The following is a 26,764-nucleotide window of genomic DNA, read 5'->3' as shown; positions in this document are numbered from 1 at the left end:
TCATACGTCCCGCCCGCCCTCCCTTTCCAGGCCTTTGGTGCTTGGTACATCAGGATATGCTTCTGGTGGTGAGGTGTGTTATAGCACCTGACAGGAGGGTGGGTGGAGTCTAAAAGCGTTTCCTGTTTTGTTTCCTGTCGTGTGGAATACCTCATGAGTAATGACTGGGTCGAGGACGAGTAGGACTAAGAGTAATGGGGATTACCATATGTAATCGTAGCATCAGCATTGAAAATAACAGTAATTTTACAAATTAAGGAAAATCATTTCCAGCACATTAATGACGCACAAAGCTACACTAGGCGCTGGTTTGTAGGCTAAGGGGGAAACAAGAGGTTACATTCCTAGCGCATTAACCTTATTTTCAGTATGTCAAATATTGAAATTATTTACTCAACATTTCAAATAAAACACATTAACAAAATAAACAAAGAAAAGATATGGAATACGAGCTTCACACTGAAAAAAACAAATACATTTTTAAACAAGCTCCCAATTAACAAGAGACCCTGAGTTTGCTTTGCTGAGGTTAAATGCGCCTCCCTCCTCTTGTTGGTAAAGGCTGCATTTTAAGGCTGAGAAGGCCGCTATAGCTGCTACATACATAGCACGAAATCAATACATAATAACAAAGAGGGTCAGTGGGTCACCTCATCCGCTATTGCTTGCTAGCAGTGTCTGTCACATTTTGATCTGCCCACATTACAGCCATTCAATACTGTAACTATCGCTCACTACCTATGCGTGTTTTCCTCTTTACTCTATAGGTCACCAGGGCAGAGTAGCTTAGAGCCAAAATCCGCCCTGCCAAGTCACACGCATCAGGCATCAGATTAACGCATTTCAGTGAGGTGTCCGCATCACCTCACTGAAATGAAATGTCACACATTATAATAGGGCCTCATCAGCTATCGTCTGGAGCGCTGCTATAGTAATGCACTTTACACGCTGAAGTAACACTATGCACTGGATGCTGACACGGCATTAGCAATCATGTCAGGATGGTCGGAGTCAGTGACCAATGGCAATCTGAGTTGTTTCTGAGACACACTAATGGGCGGGTGCATGCAGAGGCCAGGGCAGGTGTGCCAGGCAGGGGCCGCTCTAGGCTCATGGCGGCCCTGGGCAGGGAGCGTAGGTAGGGGGCCCCCGGAGGAACGCAGGCGCGGAGGTCAGTGAAGAGGGTGTTTGGAAGTGGAAAAGAGCTGGAGGGCCGCCACGCAAATATGTATCCATCCTCAGAGGATTATTATATTAAGGATATATAATGGCGTGGCGGCCCCTGGGGTTTGGCGGCCCTGTGCAGGTGCATAGCTTGCACATGCCTAAGGCCACCCCTGTGCCAGGTGTTTCCGTCAACGCCCTGTGGTTGTGCTTTTCTTCCCTATAACCCCCCTGTCGCCCGGGTTACCTTACTGATATTTTGAGTGGTTCATGTCGCGTCGGGTGCTTCATTGAAATCAAAGACTGAAGCACCGAGGTCGTGAGAGCCAACATCTGGTGAGTTCTGGTCTTGACTCAGCACTGGTCTCCCCAAGCAGTGCGTTTCCAAACTAAGGGATTCAGGGGGAGACACTGCAGGTGGGTACGAGAAACACCGCTCCACGAGGACTCATATGAGGGGGAGAGGAAGGGAATGAGGGTGGAACAAAGTCGAGGAAGGAGACAGTTATATTTGCTATGTGAGTATTCAGAGAAATGGAGAGAAAGTTGAAAAGAAAGAGAAAAGCTGTCATCAGTGGTAGGCCTGTTTGAAAAGTCACGTTTTTAATTGATTCCTAAACTGTATGAAATTATTTTCAAAATTGCAGCTACCCCGGCAGAGAGTTCTACAGCATTGGAACCTGAACAGAGACGGCCCCTCCCAGACATCGCTTCCTGTATTTTGGAATCACTGGGGGCATATTATCAATGGCCAGCGATAATTATCACTGGCCGTGCTTAGTGATAATTTTGTTATCGCAGGCTATCTCTGGAATTTATCGCCCTGGTAGCGCGTTATTAACAACGCGTTTCTCCAGGGCGATAAGAATTCCAGAGATAGCAAGGTTATCGCCCTTTTGCAGGGAACATCGCTGGTTTTCAAGCGATGTTCCCTGCAAAACGGCGATAACCTTGCTGATACGACCCACAGGGTCGTATCAGCATAATCCACCCCAATGTTGGGGATGGCTAAATCAGGATTTTAGCAGACGTTAGTTTTTGGTGAAAACAGCAGTTTTCTCCAAAAACTAACGTGGCTAAAATGCTGGGGCAGCCTTGTAAATATCGCAATGTAAACATCAGCGATATTTGCAAGGCAGTCCATCCGGGGTACGCCCAGTGACGCCCACTTTGCATCTCATTAGAGATGCAAAGGGAGGCGTTGGGAAAAAGGTGCTAACATGTGATTATGCATGTTAGCACCCTCTTGTAAATGGGGCGCTAGTTTTATCTCTGCTTTTTTGGCTTAAAAAGCTAAAAAAAATGCGGAGATAAAGCCCTTGTAAATATGCCCCAAGATTCTTTGAGTCGGAGGATCTTAAAAGTCGGGAGAGGCTTTACTCCCAGCTTCTTTCGGTCACGGAGTGAGGGGACCCTAAGAAGGTCTCTGAGGTGTTTGTTGCAGAGAAGCAGCTGGGCTGGGAGCTGCATCTGGTGGAAGCAGAATAAACCTATCTTCCATGCCGCGCTGGGGTGGAACTCTCCCGCCTATTCCTGTGCTCTGCATGGCCCCAGCTGTACCTCTGTGCTGCTCTGCACCGCTGGGAGCTGCCAAGGCTCACTGCATGTGTCCGTTTTATGCTGTGAAATAGTGAATTGTTGCAGAGGGAAAATAACCGCTTTCATCTCAAAGTAATGTATGACGTTACAACACATACATTTACACTGCGGTACATTACATTAGGGTTTTTACAACGCAAGTCGTTACAACGCCTTGCACTGGAGGGCGCTGGACTTAGGAGTAGTATAATTTACTATTCCAACTCCAGTCTATGTCCAGTAGGGAAGGTGTTGGATGGTAAATTATACCATTCCTGTCCTAGAGCGCCATCCAGCGCAAGTCGTTGTAACGACTTGCGTTGTAAAAACCGCAATGTAATGGCATCGCAATGTAATCCCCGTGTTGTATACGATGTTTCCCTCTCAAAGAGCCCACCCCTGCAGACCTGGGCATGGGAGGGGGGGGTGCTGGGGCGGGTCAGTCAGGATGCTGCCTTGTGCAAATGCTATAAGAAAGCATTGTTTTCAATGTGAGTACTCCTGGAAATTCAGGTCTACTGTAGAGCAGTCAGGATTAAGCCAGGATTAAGTCAAAAATAAGTTATAGTGACAGCTACCCACAGACTAATCTTTAGAAATGGGCTCAGTGAATGGCCACCAGCCCCTCACCCACCCGGCCGGGCTACCCATGTCCAAAGACGTAAGGTATTGATTCCCAGTTTCCTGGGCGTCTAGGCGCTGCGTGGTATGCAGAGGAGAGGGCACAGACCTCTGGACACAAGCCAGTACCATTGGCCACCACAGGAGTATTCCTAACTTACTCCTGAATTCAGGGTGCTGATCCCTGAGTAAGTCACTTGCGTTCACAGCAAAATCTTTATGAACCCTGGTCCAGGGTTTGTTCAGATACAGCAAGAGGACAGGGAGAAGGACAGAGAGAGCCAGCCCTGTCCCTATAGGCAAAGGGTCCGAGAAGGACCTGTGTCCTCCTCGCAGAGAGAGACAGGTGACCAGAGGGAGCCAGCCCTGCAGAGAGAGAGAGAGAGGGGTGCCCAGGGGGAGCCAGCCCTGCAGAGAGAGAGAGAGAGGGGTGCCCAGGGGGAGCCAGCCCTGCAGAGAGAGAGAGAGAGAGAGAGGTGCCCAGGGGAGCCAGTCCTGCAGAGAGAGAGAGAGAGAGAGAGAGAGAGGGGTGCCCAGGGGGAGCCAGCCCTGCAGAGAGAGAGAGAGAGGGGTGTCCAGGGGGAGCCAGCCCTGCAGAGAGAGAGAGAGAGAGAGAGAGAGGGGTGCCCAGGGGGAGCCAGCCCTGCAGAGAGAGAGAGGGGTGCCCAGGGGGAGCCAGCCCTGCAGAGAGAGAGAAGGGTGCCCAGAGGGAGCCAGGCAGCCCTGTCCCTGATGAGAGAGGAGCCTCGAGGGAGCTATATTGTGTCCTTCAGAGGCAGAGCGGCATAGATGGGTCTATGTTCTGTCCTGCAAAGAGAAGGGGATGGGGGCACAAAAGGATCCAGGCCCAGACAGTGCTTAATTTGTAAAACATAAGTGCCGGAGCTCTCGTCAAGAGGGCACTGCAGCTTGCACCACATATTACCCCTGTCAATAATAGAAAGAACACAACTTCTAACCATCACACTCCTACAAGTGAGACAATTAAGACTATTTCAGGCCCCAAAATCTATAAGAATGGCTTGGGAGGAAGGTAAAAGTCATGTTTTATGTAAATTGAATTGATAATTAACTGTTGTAGTGGTCATCTCTAAATTAGCCAGACAGCGCCACCTTGTGGCAGAATGTTGCAAGGGACAGAGTTGACAATTAAGTACTGGTGCCAAGCACCGGAAACCGCTGGATCAAATTAAGCACTGGACCCAGCCATTTTGTCAGTAGAGGAGAACAGAAGGAACCAGGCCCTGCCAATCTATAGGTAGAGAAGCACAGAGGGAGCCATACCCCTCACTTCTGTAAGTAGGGTAAAATAGAAAGAGTACCAGGCCTGCCTCCTGGAGGAAGAAGAGCTCAAAGGGAGTCAGGCGTGGCCTTCTGAAGGTAAAGGAGCACAGAGAAAGCTCTAGCCTCCTGAAGGTAGAGGGGCACAGAGGGACCCATTCCACCCCTCCCTGATGGAGAGCTCTGAAGAGGGCGCAGGTCTGTGAAGGGACAACAATACAGATAGAGTAGGATCCTGTCTCCGATACTAAGAGCAGCTCAGGGGGGTTAATGCCCTGCCCACTGAATGAAGAGGATCATAGAGGTAACCAAGCCCCGCCCCCTGAAGGGAGGTGACATAGAGGGAACCAAGCCCCGCCCCCTGAAGGGAGGTGACATAGAGGGAACCAAGCCCCACCCCCGGAAGGGAGGTGACATCGAGGGAACCAAGCCCCACCGCCTGAAGAGAGGTGACATAGAGAGAACCAAGCCCCTCCCCCTGAAGGGAGGTGTCATAGAGCGAAGCAAGCCCCGTCCCCTGAAGGGAGGTGACATAGAGGGAAGCAAGCCCCGCCCCCTGAAGGGAGGTGACATAGAGGGAAGCAAGCCCCGCCCCCTGAAGGAAGGTGACATAGAGGGAAGCAAGCCCCGCCCCCTGAACGGAGGTGACATAGAGGGAACCAAATCTAGTGACAATTCTGAATCAATCACTAGAGTCAGGGGATGTCCCAGGAATTTGGAAACATGCAGTAATAAAGCCCCCACTGAAGAAAGTTAATGCAGATCCTGGACAGCTGTGAAACATTCGACCTATATCCCAGCTACCATATGCAGGCAAACTGCTAGAAGAACACGTGAACAGGCATCTGTCCAATTTCCTGGAAAGCAATCAGTGTCTTTATACTACCCAGATGGGCTTCCGAGCACAACACAGTACGGAATCTGCACTTTTGGTTGTGGTAGAGAAATTGAGACAAACTTTAGACCAGGGGAAATCCGCGGTGATCCTCCTGTTGGATTTGAGCGCCGCCTTTGATACGGTGGTTCACCGTATATTAGGTAGAAGGCTAGCCAATATTGGGATACAGGGCATTGCTCTCAAGTGGCTGCAATCATTTCTGAACAAAAGAACCTTTCAAGTTCAGAAAAACTCCACTCTTTCAGAAACTATGAACCGAGAGTGTGGGGTGCCACAGGGATCGGCCCTGAGCCCTACCCTTTTTAACGTTTATATGGAACCCCTTGCAGACATCGTACAAGAGTTCAACATATCTATGACCTCGGACGCTGATGATACTCAATTAGTGATATCATTAGACCCAAAGAACAGCACAGACGGAGAGAAGCTGTCTCTCTGCTTGATAAAAGTCAAAGAGTGGATGACAAAAAGCTGCCTGAAGCTAAATGGGGAAAAAACAGAGACTCTATATCTTGGGAACAAACTCATACCCAGCCCCAGGTTAGCCTGGCCAGAGAGCTTAGGTAAGATACCTATGCCAGCAGATACAATTAAAAGCCTAGGCTTCTGGTTAGAATCCGATCTCTCTATGCGGACACAAGCCACAAAGGTAGCTGCAATATGTTTTGGCCTTCTAAGAAGCATCAGGAAAATCCTGGACAGAGTACCAAGTCACTTAAAGAAGACAGTGGTCCATTCTCTAGTCACCTCCCGACTGGATTATGAAAATTCTCTGTTCCTTGGTGCACTAAAAGAGGCTACACGAAAGCTGCAGACTGTGCCGAATGCAGCGGCTAGACTGCTTTGTAACATCCCCAGTCGCGAACCGGTAAAAAAACACCTAGCTAATCTACACTGGCTCCCGATACAGGCAAGAATAAAATTCAAAACGCTAATCATCGCATACAGAGCACGTCATAACAAAGGTCCAGAGAAGATCAAGAAGCTCATTTCACCATCAATACCACGCAGACAGCTGCGGTCTAGTACAGCAGATCTTCTGACACAAACAAAGGTCAAAAGAGAAAGATGGGGGTAGAGCTTTTTCACATCTAGCTCCCAAACTCTGGAACTCCATTCCATCAGAATGTAGAAAAATCGACAATGAACTGCAATTTCGGAAGCAAATCAAAACGTGGCTGTTCAGACAATATCTTTGAACCTTCCACTCCACTCTTGTAACTAATCAATTAGCGCTGGGAAGCCCTAGGGCAGCTATGCGCTCTATAAATCCGCAATAATAATAAGGGAGGTGACATAGATGGAGCCAAGCCCTGCCCCCTGAAGGGAGGTGACATAGATGGAGCCAAGCCCTGCCACCTGAAGGGAAGTGACATGGATGGAGCCAAGCACCGCCCCCTGAAGGGAGGTGACATGGATGGAGCCATGCCCCGCCCCCTGAAGGGAAGTGACTTAGAGGGAACCAAGCCCTGTCCCCTGAAGGGAAGTGACATAGAGGGAACCAAGCCCTGCCCCCTGAAGGGAGGTGACATAGATGGAGCCATGCCCCGCCCCCTGAAGGGATGTGACATAGAGGGAACCAATCCCCACCCCCGGAAGGGAGGTGACATAGAGGGAACCAAGCCCCGCCCCCTGAAGGGAGGTGACATAGATGGAGCCATGCCTCCCCCCCTGAAGGGAGGGGACATAGAGGGAACCAAGACCCGCCCCCGGAAGGGAGGTGACATAGAGGGAACCAAGACCCGCCCCCTGAAGGGAAGTGACTTAGAGGGAACCAAGCCCCGCCCACTGAAGGGAAGTGACATAGAGGGAACCAAGCCCTGCCCCCTGAAGGGAGGTGACATAGAGGGAACCAAGCCCCGCCCCCTGAAGGGAGGTGACATAGAGGGAACCAAGCCCCGCCCCCTGAAGGGAGGTGACATAGAGGGAATCAAGACCCGCCCCCTGAAGGGAAGTGACATGGATGGAGCCATGCCCCGCCCCCTGAAGGGAAGTGACATAGAGGGAACCAAGACCCGCCCCCTGAAGGGAGGTGACATGGATGGAGCCATGCCCCGCCCCCTGAAGGGAAGTGACATAGAGGGAACCAAGACCCGCCCCCTGAAGGGAGGTGACATAGAGAGAACCAAGCCCCGCCCCCTGAAGGGAGGTAACAGATGGAGCCACGCCTCCTTCTGAAGAGCCAGGCCCGCGCCCCTAAAGTGAGAGTCCCTGCTCTGTAAAGTGTGAGAGAGGCACAGAGGGTGCCTTCCTGTCCATCAGGGCTTCTCCAGCTGGATGTCAGGCAGCCGGACACTGGCCACGTCCTGGTACGTGGACTGGAGGCCTCTGGAGATGTCCTCGTACATGGAGCACTCGCCCAGGTTCAAGCCCTGACAAGGAAACAAAGGCAAATGTCAGGAATGGTGGTCTGCCAGCTGAGGAGTGGGATACTGATAAGTGCTGATCCCTGACTCTGGTGAGTGCTGACCCATGACACTGGTGGGTGCTGACCCCTCACTTTGATAAGTGCTGACCCCTGACTGGTGAATGCTGACTCCTCACTCTGTTGAGAGCTAACCTCTTACTCTGGTAGTTACTGACACCTGGCTCTGGTGGGTCCTGAACCCTGACTCTTTTGGGTGCTGACACTCCACTCTAGTACTTGTTGACTCTTGACTCTGGTAGTGTCTGACCTGTGACTCTGGAGAGTGCTGACCCCTGGCTTTCTCTGGGCATCGCTGACCCCTGACTGGTGGGTCTCTGGGCATCGCTGACCCCTGACTGGTGGGTCTCCGGGCATCGCTGACCCCTGACTGGTGGGTCTCTGGTCGTGGTTGACACCTGACTCTGGTGAGTGCTGTCCCCTGACTCTGCTGGATACTGAGCCCTGACTCTGGTGGTGGCTGCCCACTGTCTCTGGTGGGCACAGATCCCTCACTCTAGTAGATGATGACTCTAATGGTGGTTGATTCCTGACTCTAGTGGTGGCTGACTCCTGACGCTGGCAGGTGCTGACCCAGACTCTGGTGAGTGATAACCTCTTACCATGGTAGTTACTGACCCTGACTCTAGTGGTGGCTGACCCTGACTCTGATAGGTGCTGACCCTTAACTCTGGTGGGTGCTGACCCCTGAATCTGAAGGGTCTCTGGCTGTAGCTGACCCCTGACTCCGGTGGGTGCTGACCCTCACTCTGGCGGATGCTGAAACCTGACTCTGGTGGTGCCTGACTCCTGACGCTGGCAGGTGCTGACCCCGACTCTGGTGAGTGATAACCTCTTACCGTGGTAGTTACTGACCCTGACTCTAGTGGTGGCTGACCCTGACTCTGATAGGTGCTGACCCCTAACTCTGGTGGGTGCTGACCCCTGAATCTGAAGGATCTCTGGCTGTAGCTGACCCCTGACTCTGGTGGGTGCTGACCCTCACTCTGGCGGATGCTGACACCTGACTCTGGTGGTGCCTGACCCCTGACTCTGGTGAGTGCTGACCCCTGACTCTGGTGGGAGCTGACCCCTGACTCTGGTGGGAGCTGACCCCTGACTCTGGTGGGTGCTGACCCCTGACTCTGGTGGGAGCTGACCCCTGACCTGGTGGGTGCTGGCCCCTAACTCTGGTGGGCGCTGACCCCTGAATCTGAAGGATTTCTGGCTGTAACTGACTCCTGACTCTGGTGGGTGCTGACCCCTGAATCTGAAGGATCTCTGGATGTAGCAGACCCCTGACTCTGGTGGGTGCTGACCCTCACTCTGGCGGATGCTGACACCTGACTCTGGTGGTGCCTGCCCCCTGACTCTGGTGGGTGCTGACCCCTGACTCTGGTGGATGCTGACCCCTGACTCTGGTGGGTGCTGACCCCTGACTCTGGTGGATGCTGACCCCTGACTCTGGTGGGTGCTGACCCCTGACTCTGGTGGGTGCTGACCCCTGACTCTGGTGGGTGCTGACCCATGACTCTGGTGGGTGCTGACCCCTGACTCTGGTGGGTGCTGACCCCTGACTCTGGTGGGTGCTGACCCCTGACTCTGGTGGGTGCTGACCCCTGACTCTGGTGGGAGCTGACCCCTGACTTGGTGGGTGCTGACCCTTAACTCTGGTGGGCGCTGACACCTGATTCTGGTGTGCTGACCTCTGCCTTTGGTGTGTGCTGACCCCTTACTCTGGGGGGTGCTGACCTGGACACTGGTAGTTGCTGACCTCTGACTCTCGTGTGTGCTGATCCTTCACTCTAGTAGATGCTGACTCCTGACTCTAGTGGTGACGGAATCCTCACTCATGGTGGCGGACTCCTGACGCTGGCAGGTGCTGACCCTGACTCTGGTGAGCGCTGACCCCTCACTCTGTTGAGTGCTAACCTCTTGCTCTGGTAGTTAATGACCGTGACTCTGGTGGGTGCCTACCCTTGACTATGGTGGTTCCTGACCCTGACTCTGGTGAGTGCTGACTCCTGACTGGTAGTTACTGACCACTAACTCGGGTGGGTGCTGACCCTGCTGACTGCTGATCCTGACTCTGGTGGGTGCTGACCTGGACACTGGTAGTTGCTGACCCCTGACTCTGGTGGTGGCTGACCTCTGACCTCTGACTCTCGTGGGTGCTGATCCCTCACTCTAGTAGATGCTGACTCCTGACTCTAGTGGTGACGGAATCCTCACTCATGGTGGCGGACTCCTGACTCTGGTGGGTGCTGACCCTGACTCTGGTGGTAACTGACCCCTGATTATGGTGGATCCTGACTCTGGTGAGTGCTGATACCTCACTCTAGTATCTGTTTACTCCTGACCGGTAGTTACTGACCCCTAACTCTGGTGGGTGCTGACCCTGACCCTGCTGAGTGCTGATCCTGACTCCGGTGGGTGCTGACCCTGACTTCGGTGGGTGCTGATCCTGACTCTGGTGGGTGCTGATCCTGACTCTGGTGGGTGCTGACCCCTGACTCCGATGGGTGCTGATCCTGACTCTGGTGGGTGCTGACCCTGACTCTGGTGGGTGCTGACCCCTGACTCTGGTGGGTGCTAACCCCTGACTCTGGTGGGTGCTAACCCCTGACTCTGGTGGGTGCTGACCCCTGACTCCGGTGGGTGCTGAACCTGACTCTGGTGGGCATGGATCCCTGCCTCTGGTGGGTACTGACTCCTGACTCAGGTGGGTGCGTATCTCTGACTCTGGTAGTTGCTGTCATTTGCCTCTGATGGGTGCTGACCCTTGACTCTGGTGAGTTCTGATCCCTCACTCTAGTGGTCGCTGACCCCTCACTCTGTTGAGTGCTAACCTCGTGCTCTGGTGGGTGCTGACACTGACTCTGGTGGGCGCTGAACCTGACTCTGGTGGGCATGGATCCCTGCCTCTAGTGGGTGCTGACACTGACTCTGGTGGGCGCTGAACCTGACTCTGGTGGGCATGGATCCCTGCCTCTAGTGGGTGCTGAACCTGACTCTGGTGGCTGGGCTTGGATCCCTGCTTCTGGTGGGTGCTGAACCTGACTCTGGTGGGCTTGGATCCTTGCTTCTGGTGGGTGCTGAACCTGACTTTGGTGGGCATGGATCCCTGCCTCTACTGGGGTGCTCACCCCTGACTCTGGTGGGTGCTGACCCCTGCCTCTGGTGGGTGCTGACCCCTGACTCTGGGGGTGCTGACCCCTGACTCTGGTGGATGCTGACACCTAGCGCTGGTGGGTGCTGACCCCTGACTCTGGTGGGTGCTGACCCCTGACTCTGGTGGATGCTGACACCTAGCGCTGGTGGGTGCTGACCCCTGACTCTGGTGGGTGCTGACCCCTGACTCTGGTGGATGCTGACACCTAGCGCCGGTGGGTGTAGCTGTGTGTCTTCGATTTGTGTCTCTGTCTGCCAGTGTTTGCGTGACTTATTGTATTTTGTGTGCCTGCATCTGTGTGTGACTGACTGTGTGTATGTATCTCTATGTATGTGCCTTTCTAAGCATGTGTATTTGGGTCTGTGTGTGCATGTGTCAGTCTGTGACAATGGTGAGTAAGTGTGTACCTATGTTCTTGTGTGCCTGTGTGTGTCTGTTGTGTGCTGGTATCCCTAAGTGTGTGTTTATAAGTGTGTGTTCCTCTGCATGTTTGCACATATATCTGTATGTCTTTGCGTGTGCCTTGGACTTTGTGTATCTGTGTGTAGGTCAATGTTTGTGTGGTGACAGTGTCTCTCTTTGCCTGTGTGGATGTATGTAAAGATGTGCTTGTGTACATTTGTTCCTGGGTGATTTTGTGTGTGTCTATATGGGTGCATTTTTTTGACTGCATGTTTGAGTGTCTGGATGTGATTGCGTGTGCCTCCTTCTCCCTCTTTGTATGTTTTTGTATGCATGTTTTGTGTGAATGCGCGCGTGTACCTATCTGCGCACCTGCAAGTGTGTGACTGTGTATGGGCCTGTTTCACATAGTGTTTTTTTTGTCTCTTTCTGTGTGCAAGTGTGTCCATGATCGTGTGCCTTTGTGTCCCTGTTTCTGTGTGTGTCTTTGTGTATGCGCCAGTATAGGTGTCTATCGGTATGCTTGTGTGTGTCCCCATTAGTCCTTGTGTTGGTTTGTGTGCTTCTGCCTGTGTGTACACGTTTGTATGTGTTTATGTGTGCCTGTCTGTGTGCATGTGTTTGTGTGTGCAAGTGGCTGGCCCTCGAAGCCCACCTTCACCTAATTCGGGTCATGCCTGGGTGTGTGTATGTGCGTGCATGTGTGTGTGTTTGCCTGGCCCTCGGAGCCCACACTCATCTCAAAGAGGTTGTGCCTGATCTTCAAAGCTCGACCTCACCTCATACAGGTTGTGTCTGTGTGGGAGTGTGAATGTGTGCCTGCCCCTCGAAGACAATCCTCACTTCATGTAGGTTGTGCCTGTGTGTATGGTAGCCTGTTTGTGTCCCTATCCATGTGTGTGTGCGTTTGCGTGCACGTATGTGCCTGGCCCTCGAAGTCTAGCCTCATCTCATACAGGTTGTCCGTATGCAAGTGTTTGTGTTAGTATGTGTGCCTATCTGTGTGTGTGTGTGTGTGTGTTTGTGTGTGTCTCTGACCCTTGAAGCCCGCACTCACCTCATACAGGTTGTGCATGTGCAATGTTTGTGTTACTGTGTGTGCGTGTGTGTGCGTTTATGTGCGGCTCTGACCCTTGAAGCCCACACTCACTTCATACAGGTTGTGCATGTGCAAGTGTTTGTGTTAGTGTGTGTGTGTGTGTGTGTGTGTGTGTGTTTGCGTTTATGTGTGTCTCTGACCCTTGAAGCCCACGCTCACTTCATACAGGTTGTGCATGTGCAAGTGTTTGTGTTTGTGTGTGTGTGTGTGTGTGTGTGTGTTTGCTTTTATATGCGTCTCTGACCCTTGAAGCCCACACTCACCTCATACAGGTTCTCACCCTCGTCCAGGTGCTTCTTAATCTGAAACTGCCGCTCATTCTCCCATCGTTTCTGCAGGAGAAGAGTAGAGGGGTGAGTTCACGAGAGTCATCCACTCCAAAGGCTGTGCTGGGAGAAGTACTCTCACACTTCACACAGTGTGGGTGTAGCAGGGTGGAAGCGCGGTACAACAAGGTGTGTGCTGATATATGAGCACCGTACAACAAGATGTGTGTTGATATCTGAGTGCCGTACAACAAGATGTGTGCTGCTATAAATGAGCGCCATACAACAAGATGTGTGCTGATATCTGAGTGCCGTACAACAAGATGTGTGCTGATATATGAGCGCCGTACATCAAGATGTGTGCTGATATATGAGCGCCGTACAACAAGATGTGTTCTGATATATGAGCACTGTACAACAAGATGTGTGCTGATATCTGAGCGCCGTACACGATGTGTGCTGATATCTGAGCGCCGTACAACAAGATGTGTGCTGATACCTGAGCGCCGTACAAGATGTGTGCTGATACCTGAGTGCCGTACAACAAGATATGTGCTGATATCTAAACGCCGTACAAGATGTGTGCTGATATCTGAGCGCAGTACAACAAGGTGTGTGCTGATATATGAGCACCGTGCAACAAGATGTGTGCTGATATCTGAGTGCCGTACAACAAGATGTGTACTGACATCTGAGCGCCGTACAAGATGTGTGCTGATACCTGAGCGCCGTACAACAAGTTATGTGCTGATATCTGAGCGCCGTACAAGATGTGTGCTGATATATGAGCGCCGTACAACAAGTTATGTGCTGATATCTGAGCGCCGTACAAGATGTGTGCTGATATATGAGCGCTGTACAACAAGATGTGTGCTGATATATGAGCGCCGTACAACAAGATGTGTGCTGATATATGAGCGCTGTACAACCAGATGTGTGCTGATATGTGAGCATCGTACAAGATGTGTGCTGATATCCGAGCACCATACAAGATGTGTGCTGATATCTGAGCGACGTACAACAAGATGTGTGCTGATATCTGAGCGCCGTACAACAAGATGTGTGCTGATATATGAGAGCCGAACAACAAGATGTGTGCTGATATATGAGCGCCGTTCAAGATGTGTGCTGATATCTGAGCGCCGTACAACAAGATGTGTGGTGATATATGAGCGCCGTACAACAAGTTATGTGCTGATATCTGAGCGCCGTAGAACAAGATGTGTGCTGATATCTGAGTACCGTACAAGATGTGTGCTGATATCTGAGTACCGTACAAGATGTGTGCTGATATCTGAGCGACGTACAACAAGATGTGTGCTGATATATGAGCGCTGTACAACAAGATGTGTGCTGATATATGAGCGCCGTACAACAAGATGTGTGCTGATATATGAGCGCTGTACAACCAGATGTGTGCTGATATGTGAGCGTCGTACAAGATGTGTGCTGATATCTGAGCGCCGTACAACAAGATGTGTGCTGATATATGAGCGCCGTACAACAAGATGTGTGCTGATATATGAGCGCCGTACAACAAGATGTGTGCTGATATCTGAGTACCGTACAAGATGTGTGCTGATATCTGAGCGACGTACAACAAGATGTGTGCTGATATCTGAGCGCCGTACAACAAGATGTGTGCTGATATATGAGCGCAGTACAACAAGATTTGTGCTGATATATGAGCGCCGTACAAGATGTGTGCTGATATCTGAGCGACGTACAACAAGATGTGTGCTGATATATGAGCGCCGTACAACAAGATGTGTGCTGATATATGAGCGCCGTACAAGAGGTGTGCTGATATCCGAGCACCGTACAAGATGTGTGCTGATATCTGAGCGACGTACAACAAGATGTGTGCTGATATCTGAGCGCCGTACAACAAGATGTGTGCTGATATATGAGCGCCGAACAACAAGATGTGTGCTGATATATGAGCGCCGTACAAGATGTGTGCTGATATCTGAGCGCCGTACAACAAGATGTTTGCTGATGTATGAGCGCCGTACAACAAGTTATGTGCTGATATCTGATCGCCGTACAAGATGTGTGCTGATATCTGAGCGCCGTACAACAAGATGTGTGCTGATATATGAGCGCCGTACAACAAGATGTGTGCTGATATATGAGCACCGTACAACAAGATGTGTGCTGATATCTGAGCGACGTACAACAAGATGTGTGCTGATATATGAGCGCCGTACAACAAGATGTGTGCTGATATATGAGCGCCGTACAAGAGGTGTGCTGATATCCGAGCACCGTACAAGATGTGTGCTGATATCTGAGCGACGTACAACAAGATGTGTGCTGATATCTGAGCGCCGTACAACAAGATGTGTGCTGATATATGAGCGCCGAACAACAAGATGTGTGCTGATATATGAGCGCCGTACAAGATGTGTGCTGATATCTGAGCGCCGTACAACAAGATGTTTGCTGATGTATGAGCGCCGTACAACAAGTTATGTGCTGATATCTGATCGCCGTACAAGATGTGTGCTGATATCTGAGCGCCGTACAACAAGATGTGTGCTGATATATGAGCGCCGTACAACAAGATGTGTGCTGATATATGAGCACCGTACAACAAGATGTGTGCTGATATCTGAGCACCGTACAAGATGTGTGCTGATATCTGAGCGACGTACAACAAGATGTGCGCTGATATATGAGCGCTGTACAATCAGATGTGTGCTTATATATGAGCGTCGTCCAACAAGATGTGTGCTGATATATGAGCGCCGTACAACAAGATGTGTGCTGATATAGGAGCGCCGTACAACAAGATGTGTGCTGATATATGAGCACCGTACAACAAGATGTGTGCTGATAAATGAGCGCCGTACAACAAGGTGTGTGCTGATATATGAGCGCCGTATAACAAGATGTGTGCTGATATCTGAGCACCGTACAAGATGTGTGCTGATATCTGAACGATGTACAACAAGATGTGTGCTGATATATGAGCGTCGTACAACAAGATGTGTGCTGATATATGAGCGTCGTACAACAAGGTGTGTGCTGATATATGAGTGCCCTACAACAAGATGTGTGCTGATATATGAGCACCGTACAACAAGATGTGTGCTGATAAATGAGCGCCGTACAACAAGATGTGTGCTGATATATGAGCACCGTACAACAAGATGTGTGCTGATATATTAGCACCGTACAACAAGATGTGTGCTGATATATTAGCGCCGTACAACAAGATGTGTGCTGATATATGAACGCCGTAAAACAAGATGTGTGCTGATATATTGTATTATATTGTAATTGCATTTATATAGCGTTTACTACCCCTGGCGAGGCGTCAAAGCGCTTTTTCAGCAAGTAGCACACTACTCCAGGACGCATAGAGGATTAGTGTTGAATTAGTATAGTGAAACATGCAAGTACATTTAAGTGGTGGATTTGTTAGTCAGTTATTTGGATTTAGAATGATAGCAGAAGGATAGAGGCGGAGAAAGGTTTGTATTTATATAGCGCTTGCTGACGCACGCTATTCAGGAAGCCTACAAAGGATTAGTGGTGAATTATTATGGTGAAATATGAAGTAATTTTGGTGGTGGATATTAGTCAGTTACTTGGAGTGAGAAGGATAGCGGAGGGATAAAAGGGGAAGAAAGATTTACATTCATATAGCACTTGTTACCCCTGATGGGTGTTGAAGCACTTTTCTGACGAGTAGCACGCCACTCTGGAACCCATAAAGGATTACTGTTGAAAATTAGTATAGTAAAAAATATGAAGTAATTTGAGTAGTGGATATGTTATTCAGTTATTTGGGTAGTATATTAGTATAGTTTAATATGGAATGTTGCCTTGCTAGGTGGAGGTCTGTAAAGGAGCAGGAAGTTACAGAAGGAGACGGTGTAGGATTGCATCTTGTTAGAAGAGCCTCACAATTCTTTATGGAGATGTTGTCAATTTTAGTGATATGTATTGTTTTCCTGAATACAACAGCTAAACCACCTCCTTTTTTGGCTATACGATTTTGGGTGATTATTTGATAGCCTAGAGCAGTGTTTCCCAAACTGTGGTCCGCGGACCCCCAGGGGTCCGTGACACATTCCCAGGGGGTCCGTAGGCAACAGTTTTAAAAGCACAGAAACATTTCTAGTATAATTAGCAGCTTTCCAGCAACAATAAAAGTGTCAAGAGAATGCCAGTGATTAATGTACCTGCTGAGGAGAGTTTTGTTCAGTGGAAGCTTTGATTTAACTAATGTAGCACAGAGGCTTAATGTGCCTACTGCAAAGAACGTGTAACATGCATCGTAAAAAGCAGCATTTTATGTGCCTAGGTTCGTGGTCACTGCTTTTGTCACAGAGATTCTTTTGTTACTGTGCACTTTATAAGTGACAATCGTAATCTAGCAGAGGGACCTATAAACTGTCATCAAAGAGCTGCTTGCAAACTGCATGGTACCAGTTAGTAACTTATATTTTGGCCCAGTTATTCATTATCCTGATGCTGCTAAAAAGATATATTTGGGTGGAAATACATTTTAATGTTAAAGTCAATGCTAGCCACTGTGTTATGCTCTGAATCCTGAGTTTGTGCTTTTCCAGACCAAGCACTCTTTAAACATTTTATATACACACTGATTTACATGTATGATTCAATGTCTCTATATGTGTTGGATGTAAAGTGCTCTGACATCCTACAATGGTATGAGAGATGCTACAAAACAAATTAAATACATGTGACAGAGGGGCTATTACTTCAATAGAAAATACTAAGGGCCAGATGTACGATCTGTTTTGTTTTGCGCGAACGGGTTCGCGAACCCGTTTGCGCATGCAAAAACCTATTGGGCCAAGTACATAGCCTATTCCGCGAGTCGCAATTTGTTTGCGACTCTCTAAATAGGTTTTGCAACTTGCTATTTGGAAGGGGCATTCCCTTCCAAATAGCGAGTCTCCAAACCATGTACAAATGTTTTGCGGTCGCAAAACAGTCACAATTACCTCCTACTTCAAGTAGATGGTAATGCATTCGCAAATGGGAAGGGGTCCCCAGGGAAATGCAAATGCATGCAAAATTATTTTTTTAGGTCAGGCAGTGGTCCCAGGGACCTCTGCCTGCCCTTAGAAAATGAAACGAAAACATTTCATTTTCTTTTTTTTTTAAATGCATGGTAAATAGGCTGCATTTTTTTTCTTAAGCTGCTTTATTTAAAAGCAGTCCGAGACATGGTGGCCTGCAGAGCCCAGCAGGCCACCATCACTGGGAGGGCTGGCATTCCCAATGGGCTCGCAAATTGCGAGAGGCTCATTAATATTAATGAAACTCGCAATTTGCGACCCCATTGGGAATCCCAAACAGTGTTAAACACACTGTTGTACATTTCATTTAGCGACTCGCAATTTGCCACTCGCAATGTGTCGCCAATGGCGAGGCGCTAAATGAAATGGTCGTACATCTGGCCCCAAAATCCTTAGTACTTTGAGTATTTGTTTTATGCGCACACAATGTATTTTTTTCGAATTACTGTTTTAATGTTTGAAATTTAACTCATACAAATTGCTTGGGGGTCCCCGGCTTCCAGTGGTGACTCAATGGGGTCCTCAGGAGTTAAAAGTTTGGGAACCACTGATTCATGCAGGACTGGAGCCATATCTTCTCCCAACCATGATTCGGTTATGAATAGTATGTCTGGTTTTGCATCGGTGACAAGGTCGTAGATGTGATGCTTGTTTTTAGAGAGGGATCGAGCATTTATTAGTAGACAGTTTAGTGAGTGGCCTTTGGTGATAGTGGGACTTTGTTTGATAGAAGAGTGATCAGTATTGTGTGGGTTTGTAGCAGGTGTGTTTTTAGTGCTGGTATTAGCTGTATTAGGATAGCAATCGTGTAGCTGTTCTGTATTGTGTTCCTCATCCAGCATGCTATGAAGGCATGTTGATGGGTCTGCTTGTCTATGTGATGGAGATGGTGTTTGAGAGTGAGTTGGAGTGCTGTGTTTTTTTTGTGTTTTTTTTTGCAGAGTTTTATATAGCGCGAACTAGACCCGAACCGAATCAGGTATCAGAGCGCTTTACATAGCACCAGTTACGTTACATGAGGACACACTTTAATTTTAGGCACGGGGAGATTAAGTGATTTGCCCAGAATCACAGGAGGTTGTTGGCGTCGTTACCGAGGTGTGGCATGTTGCTTATATTTTTTGTGTGTGTTTAAGGCGGAAGGTGTATGAGTCAGGGGTGGTGGTGCAGCATGTGGGTCATGTAGTAATGTTCTAAATTGTCCAATGGATGAGAGGCGGTTAGAAGAGAGGTGCTGTATTGCTGTATCTGTGTTAGGCGTGGTGGAAGAAATCTTGCCATTGGAGTTTGTTCCTTTGTGTGCTTTGAAAGCTGGGTATAGGTTTGTATTTTGTGATGGTAAGTATTATGAGGTGTTGTGCTTTGAAGATCTTGTGCTGGTGTGTGTGATATGTGTTGCTTTTGATGAGTAGTGAAAAAGGTTGCTGATGTATATGTTTCATGCCATGGATTTGGTTGTGTAGTATTGTTTGTGAGAGGAGGTTGTGACGTAGAGGGGGTGGTGATGTGTTTATGAGTAGAGTGTATGTTGTGTGTAGGAGGGAATGAAGTAGAGGTGAGAGCGTTTATCTTAGACTGGTTTGTTGCAAGAGTTACAAAGTGTGGTGGTGTGCAGTGTGTGTGTTGTGCTTTAGTGTTATTATGGTAGAAGGGAGAGGAGGGTGCTTGTTGGACAACTGATGGAAGGATGATTATATGTTTGTTAGTGATAAAAGGTGGTCTGTTAGGTGTAATTACAGCAGGGAGAGTGTGTCTGAGTGGGATGTAGTTATGTATGGTGTTGATTGGCCTTATGTTAGTGATGAGTGTATTGGTTAGTGGTATAGGATAGAGCTGTGTACTGTTTGTAGGTGATGGTGGATATGTGTGGTAGTTGGGATAGTAAGGTGTGTAGATGGGGTTTGGTTGGGTTCGTAGTGCATGCTGGTACATTAATCTGTGCATAGTGTTGTGCGTGGTGTACATCTGGTGTGAGTGTGTTGCTCTGTTTGTGGATGTGGATGGTGTGGGCTGGGTATTGCTAAATGGGAAAAAAGGGCAGCATTTCTGGACCTAGTCCGGACCAGTCTCGAACAGGCTCAAACAGGCAACTGCCCTTGTCCTCTCTGCCCTTAGCTGAGACGCCCGGGCTGAGACGCCCAATCCCTGGCCTTTTATAGCCCTAGCAATCAGGTGACCCCTTCAGCTAATGGGAACCCTAGCCATAACACTATCCAATCACAACACTAGCCCTAAAATCTAGAACCAATAGGAGACCAGGACCTTACAGCCAATCTTAGCCCTAGTCCAAGCACCCAATCAGTTCAAAAACCCTGACCTCTACGTCCAACACAGGCCCTAGCCCTACCAGTAGCACTAAAATAAGTCCATGCAACCAATGCCACAGGTAGCCCTAGTCCCTACTTCCAATAGAAAGCCTAACCCTACTCTAAGTCCCACACCTAGTCCAACAACCAATCACACCAGAAGCCCTAATCGCTACTTCCAATTAAAGGTCTAACCGTAGCCCTAGTCCCACCCTACTCCCAACAACCAATAACATAGGAAGCCCTAGTCCCTACTTCCAATAGAATTCCAAACCCTAGCCCTAGTCCCAAACCTACAATGATTGAATTCCAGACCCAGAAACCCATTAGAAACCTCAAATAACCAACCAATGAGGACACTAACCCTAATCCAATAGAAACACCAGATACAACCACCAATCAGTGATACAACAAGATGTGTGCTGATATATGAGCGCTGTACAAAAAGATGTGTACTGATATATGAGCGCCGTACAACAAGGTGTGTATTGATATATGAGAACCATACACCAACGTGTGTGCTATCTGAGCACCATACAACAAGGTGTGTGCTGATATCTGAGCACCATACAACAAGATATGTGCTGATACATGAGCACCATACAACAAGATGTGTGCTGATCTATGAGCACTGTACAAGATCTGTGAAGATAAATGAGCACCATACAAGATGTGACTGATATTTGAGCACACACCAAGATGTGTCCTGATATGCCAATACCACATAGAGCGTGTGCGCTGATATCTGAGCACCATATAACAAGATCTCTACTGATTTAGGAGCACCATGCAACAAGATGTGTTCTGCAGTATGAACACTGTACAAGATCTGTGCTGACAGGTGGGCACTATACTAGATGTGTGCTGATATATGAGCACGGTACAACAAGATGTGTGCTGACATATGAGCACCGTACAAGATGTGTGTTATTATAGCAGCACCAAACTAGATTTATTTTGATATAGGAGCATCGTAGAAGATGTCTGCTGATATATTAGCACAGTACAACAAGGTGTGTGCTGATATATGTGGTCTGTACAACTAGGTGTCTGCTGATATATGAGCACAGTACAACAAGGTGTGTGCTGATATATCAGCACAGTACAACAAGGTGTGTGCTGCTATACGAGGGCCGTACAACAAGGTGTGTGCTGTTATACGAGGGCCGTACAACAAGGTGTGTGCTGATATATGAGCGCCGTACAACAAGGTGTGTGCTGTTATACGAGGGCCGTACAACAAGGTGTGTGCTGATATATGAGCGCCGTACAACAAGGTGTGTGCTGATATATGTGGTCTGTACAACTAGGTGTCTGCTGATATATGAGCATAGTACAACAAGGTGTGTGCTGATATATCAGCACAGTACAACAAGGTGTGTGCTGCTATATCAGCGCCGTACAACAAGGTGCGTGCTGCTATACGAGGGCCGCACAACAAGGTGTGTGCTGATATATGAGCACAGTACAACAAGGTGTGTGCTGATATATGAGTGCCGCACAACAAGATGAGTACTGATGGGTGGGCACTATACTAGATATGTGCTGATATCTGAGCTCCGTACAACAAAGTGTGCGCTGATATATCAGGGCCAAACAAGAAGGTGTGTGCTGCTATACGAGGGCCGTACAACAAGGTGAGTGCTGATATACGAGCGCCGTACAACAAGGTGTGAGCTGATATATGAGCCTCGCACAAGGCGTGTGCTGATGTATGAGTACTGAATGAATGAATGAAAAAAACCATTTAGAAAGCGCATAGCTACCCTGAGGCATCCCAGTGTTAATGTCAGACCCGGACAGAGAGGGCGTATGATTAAGTGGAATTTTGGAAAAAAAACAGGTTTTGAGGAGTTTCTGGAAGGGCATCAGTTTGGGCTCCCCCCGTATGTGGGGAGGGGGAGCTTTCCATAATCTAGCAGAGTTGTAAGAGAAGGAACGCCCGCCACTTCTCGCTCTCTTTATTTTTATGAGAATGGCAAGAGAGAAGGAAGCCGAACGGAGGTTTCTGCTTGGGCAGTAGGAGGTGACCAATAGATCAACTGATTGTCAGTCTTTCCCCCCAGAAGGACTTTTGTGTGATACACATAATCTTAAATTTGATTCTCTCCCTGATAGGCAACCATAATAAGGTGGCCAGAAGCAGTCAACGACCAGGAAATAGCTGTCGTGGTCACCCAGGACACTCCAAGGATGGTAGGTGTCTTGAGTCGATATAGCGAAACTGAGGCAAACGTCAATTGGAGAGTGCCTCTTATGGTTTCATCTAATCATCACGAGTCCTTCAGGCTGGATCTGTACACAACGTGGAGGAATCCCTCGATTCTAGTTATCATACTTTTGGGTTTTGATGCAATACACTATGCCTTAAGAAGATTTACATTTTTGGGACTGCTCATGATCATTAGATGAAACCATAAGAGGCACTCTCCAATTGACCTTTGCCTCAGTTTCGCCATATTGACGCAGTGTACTTTTCCACGTGATATATTGTTTACCCTGAGGAAGTTCCCGATATGGGAATTGTGAGAAGTTGGCCTGATATGCAGTGCTCACTATTCTAGTGAACACTATGTATCAGTCCAAACAACCCTTATTGATGATTGGTTGTAAGTCAACCTTATAGACCAGCTATCCTAGTAGCATGGATACGAGCAGTCTAAGGCTAAGACTCTAGAGGGCGTGTTAAGCCAGCTGTTTTACCATCACATTACCCCTTGAACACCAAGTGAAAGGACACCACACAAGTTGTTCTGAAAATAAACGTGTATTTATTTCTAACAAGACTACCCTGAACTCTTTATGAGTCAGGGAGCTAAGCACACAACAAAACTCTTATAAAAATACTTTAAGTCGCACAATTCACACAGATGCCCTAGGGGCACGAAAAACCATATACACAGTAAGTGGAATGCGAACTTGCTAGCAGGTAAGTAATACGTTTCTAGACTCTCGCTAGGCCTACAATTCTAAACACTGGGATTAGATGCAGGAGGCCTGTGGACGTCGTGTGCAGAGTGGGAACTCTCACGCGTAAGGCGGGAAAAAGTCTATGGAGGCTAGCAGTTGCAAAGTTACTGTTCTCGGGCGAACCCGACTAGGTGGATCGAAAACAAGAGTGGATCCGAACACTTAGGGTGTTGGACTATGCTGGAGCACCGGAGTACTCAGGTTACCTAGCCATGGGGCTGCGGCTGCATAGGGTTGAAGTTGCGTCGGAAACCCTCGTTGAAGATCCAGGAGCCTGAAGAAAGAGTTGCTGGCAGGCGGCCAGTGAAGAAAGTTCGGAGTGATCCAAGCCTGGATCAGGGAAGAAGAAACCTGTAAGCAGAGGGGACCAAGTTCTGAATCACTAGCCAGTGATTTGAGTGGGCACCAGGATGGCACCGGACGAAGTCACCTCAGCCAGGTGAGTGGGCGCTGCTGGGCTCTGCAGTCTCTCGGACCAGGAGGCGTTGTCGGCGACCAGGATGGAGGTGGGAGCTGTCCCACGAAGGTACTTGCTGTCGACGTTGCTGGACCCAGGATTGGGCAACAAGTCTTGGCAAATGCAAGGCCCACGCGGTGGACCTAAAATGGCGTCTTGGGTGGACCAGGAGGGTCCAGGGTGCTCCTCTTTTGGAGGGGAGCAAGGGCTAGTCTGGAGCAACCAGACCAGCAGTAGTTGTTGTCGTGGAGCGTCGTGAAAGGGCCACTAGCCAACGGGCAAGCGACCTGGACAACGCGGTTGGCAGCAAAGAGCAGAAGGGCCCCACGCAGATCTCGTGGATGCAGGGGGGCTGAACTTCGGTGCTGGAGCTGCTCAGGGTCGGGGCTTCTCTTACCCCAAAGCACTCAGTCGAGGGTCACTCGGGAGTCGTGCTGGACAAGCGTCGTGCAGTTCTGAAGATGGCCGGTCCCGCGAGGTCTCGTCGCACCCACGGATCACAGCTGGGCTGATGATGTAGGTTGAGGTCAGAGGTGCCAGGGAAGCCGGTTCTCGTCGTGCTGGAGCAGTCTTGATCCGAAGGAGAGACTGGCAACAAACCGCGATGCTTGGTTGGTGCCTGCTGCTGCAGGGTGACTACTCCTTAGTCACAAGGGAGAAATCTTGAGAAGAGTCTTGAGTTCCTTCTTGAAGAAAGTAGTTTCAGGATTCAAAGATGATCTGATTTGGAAGGGGGCCAGGTCCTACCTTTATCCTGCAAAAAGGGGCTGGCACGCGTCTAAGTCCTGCCCTAAGGGTGGGACTAGGAGGGGGGTGGTTACACCCCTCTCCTTTGGCGGGCTTTCTCCAGCCCAGGGTCTGGTGTGCCCCTGGAACTGGTTCAAGCCGGCCTATGCACAGTGAGCACCGGGGTGCCACTTGCAGTCACCTTCCTCTGAAGCCCTGCCTACCTAGAATACACAAAACCCTGTCTGGGATGGTGCTAGCACCGCCCCTGGCAGGAAACCCTTTGTCCTTGCCTCCTGCTCTGGGAGGACTCCCAGCAGCAGGAGGGCAGACCTGTGTCTCGGTGGCAGCATCCATTTTGTGGAGCTAAGGCTCTGTTTGACTTTAACCGGGGTTATAGGTTACATACATATCGTGTCCCTCTAGAAGGGTGGAATGCTAACCCCGTCGCCAGAATTGGCGAGGGGTTAGTATTCCAATTTGTATGACATCTTACTCGACATGTTTTGATAAAGCGATACCAGAGTTGGCATATAACCGCGAGGATTATAATGCACTTAAGAGTATATGGTATGCGATATCATGGAAACGGCTAAGGGATAGATCCCGAAAGCCACAGACAGGCTCAGCTCATGCCAGAGCACCATCTCACACGATTCCAAGCACTCTGCCTTCAGGATTGTCAAGGCCTGCCATAGGAGTGACTGATAGGAGATCGGTGTGTCCATTTAGGTTTAGATATAGGAATACTATATCTACAGCAGAGGGTGGGTACACCACTCTGCCCCAGCTGTCAAGCAGCCAGTTGTGTCTGATTTAGTTAGTCAGCCCAGGGGTGGCATAATACATGCTGCAGCCCCTGGGAGACTTCTGGGTGCACCTCAGCCCTGGGTACAGGGACTTGAGAGGGCCCAGTGCCAATTCAGTACCTGGGTACAATTTGGATTAGAGAGAACAGCTAGGCTGTGGGTCTGATTAGCAGGCCCACAGCCAGGGAAAGTCGTAAAGCAGTGAAGCAAAAAAAGCAAAAATCTGGGTGATCATAGGATTGCAGACCCTACTCTCCTACATGACCCCCCCCAAACTTTGGGACAATAAACTAACCTTGACCAGGTGAGTCTTCTTGCTCTAAGTGGAAATACCTGGAGAGCCCATCAGCATTGCCATGATCAGTACCAGGTCTGTGCTCCACTGTAAAATCCATCCCCTGTAGGGAAATGGACCACCTAAGTAGTTTGGGGTTTTCACCCTTCATCTGACTTAGCCATAAGAGGGGCTTGTGGTCGGTCTGAACTGTGAAGTGAGTACCAAACAAGTAGGACCTCAGCTTCTTCAGGGCCCAAACCACAGCAAAGGCCTCCCTCTCTATATCTGACCAATTTTTCTCTCTGGGGGTCAGCCTCCTGCTAATGAAAGCAATTGGCTGGTCGTCGCCATCAAAATTCAGCTGAGATAGAACAGCTCCCACACCCAACTCAGAAGCATCTGTTTGGACAATGAATGGTTTGGAGAAGTCTGGATTCTTTAGGATAGGTGCTGTGCACATGGCCTGCTTTAGGTCATCGAATGCTTTCTGACAGCTTTCTGTCCACTGAACTTTCTTTGGCATCTTCTTACTTGTCAGGTCATTAAGGGGGGTCACTATGGGCCCATAATTTCTGACAAATTTCCTATAGTACCCAGTCAGGCCCAAGAAAGCTCGAACCTGAGTCTGGGTGATTGGAGGAGCCCAGTCCTTGATGGCCTGTATCTTACTCTCCAATGGCTGAACCTGGCCTCCACCTACAAGGTGGCCCAGGTATACAACCTGTGTCTGCCCTATCTGGCACTTAGTGGCCTTGATAGTGAGGCCTGCCTTTTGCAGGGCCTCTAACACTTTCCTCAGGTGGACCAGGTGATTCTCCCAGGTGGAGCTAAAGACAGCAATATCGTCCAGATATGCTGCACAGAAGTCATCCATCCCAGTGAGAACTTGATTCACCAACCTTTGGAAGGTGGCAGGTGCATTTTTCAACCCAAAGGGCATTACCACAAACTGATAATGTCCACCAGGGGTAGAAAATGCTGTCTTGGGCCTGGCTTCCTCAGCTAACCTGATTTGCCAGTACCCAGCTGTCAGGTCAAATGTGCTTAAGTAGTTGGCAGAAGCCAATCTATCTATAAGTTCATCTGCCCTTGGTATTGGGTGGGCATCAGTCTTAGTGACTGCATTGAGGCCTCTGTAGTCTACGCAAAACCTCATCTCTTTCTTACCACCCTGGGTGTGAGGCTTTGGCACTAGAACTACTGGGCTAGCCCAAGGGCTATCTGAGGGCTCAATGACTCCCAACTCCAACATTTTCTGCACTTCAGTTTTGATG

General features: G+C 49.2%; 1 protein-coding gene across 1 annotated transcript in view; it reads right to left on the bottom strand.

The window, feature by feature from the left end:
* Positions 1–7,372: 7,372 nt before the first annotated feature.
* The window catches only part of CD79A (CD79a molecule), a 93,543-nt gene continuing 74,151 nt past the window's right edge, over positions 7,373–26,764 (bottom strand). The window contains exons 5-6 of the mRNA XM_078652919.1: positions 12,883–12,951; positions 7,373–7,914 (exon numbers count right to left, since the gene is read on the bottom strand). Coding sequence (XP_078509045.1) covers positions 7,801–7,914; positions 12,883–12,951 — 183 coding nt within the window. The 3' untranslated portion in view covers positions 7,373–7,800. The remainder of the gene's footprint in view (positions 7,915–12,882; positions 12,952–26,764) is intronic.

Source organism: Lissotriton helveticus, chromosome 7 (assembly GCF_964261635.1).
Source record: "Lissotriton helveticus chromosome 7, aLisHel1.1, whole genome shotgun sequence".
NCBI lineage: Eukaryota > Metazoa > Chordata > Amphibia > Caudata > Salamandridae > Lissotriton > Lissotriton helveticus.
The sequence above is the reverse complement of the archived record's forward strand: the minus strand, read 5'-3'. Positions and strand labels throughout refer to the sequence as shown.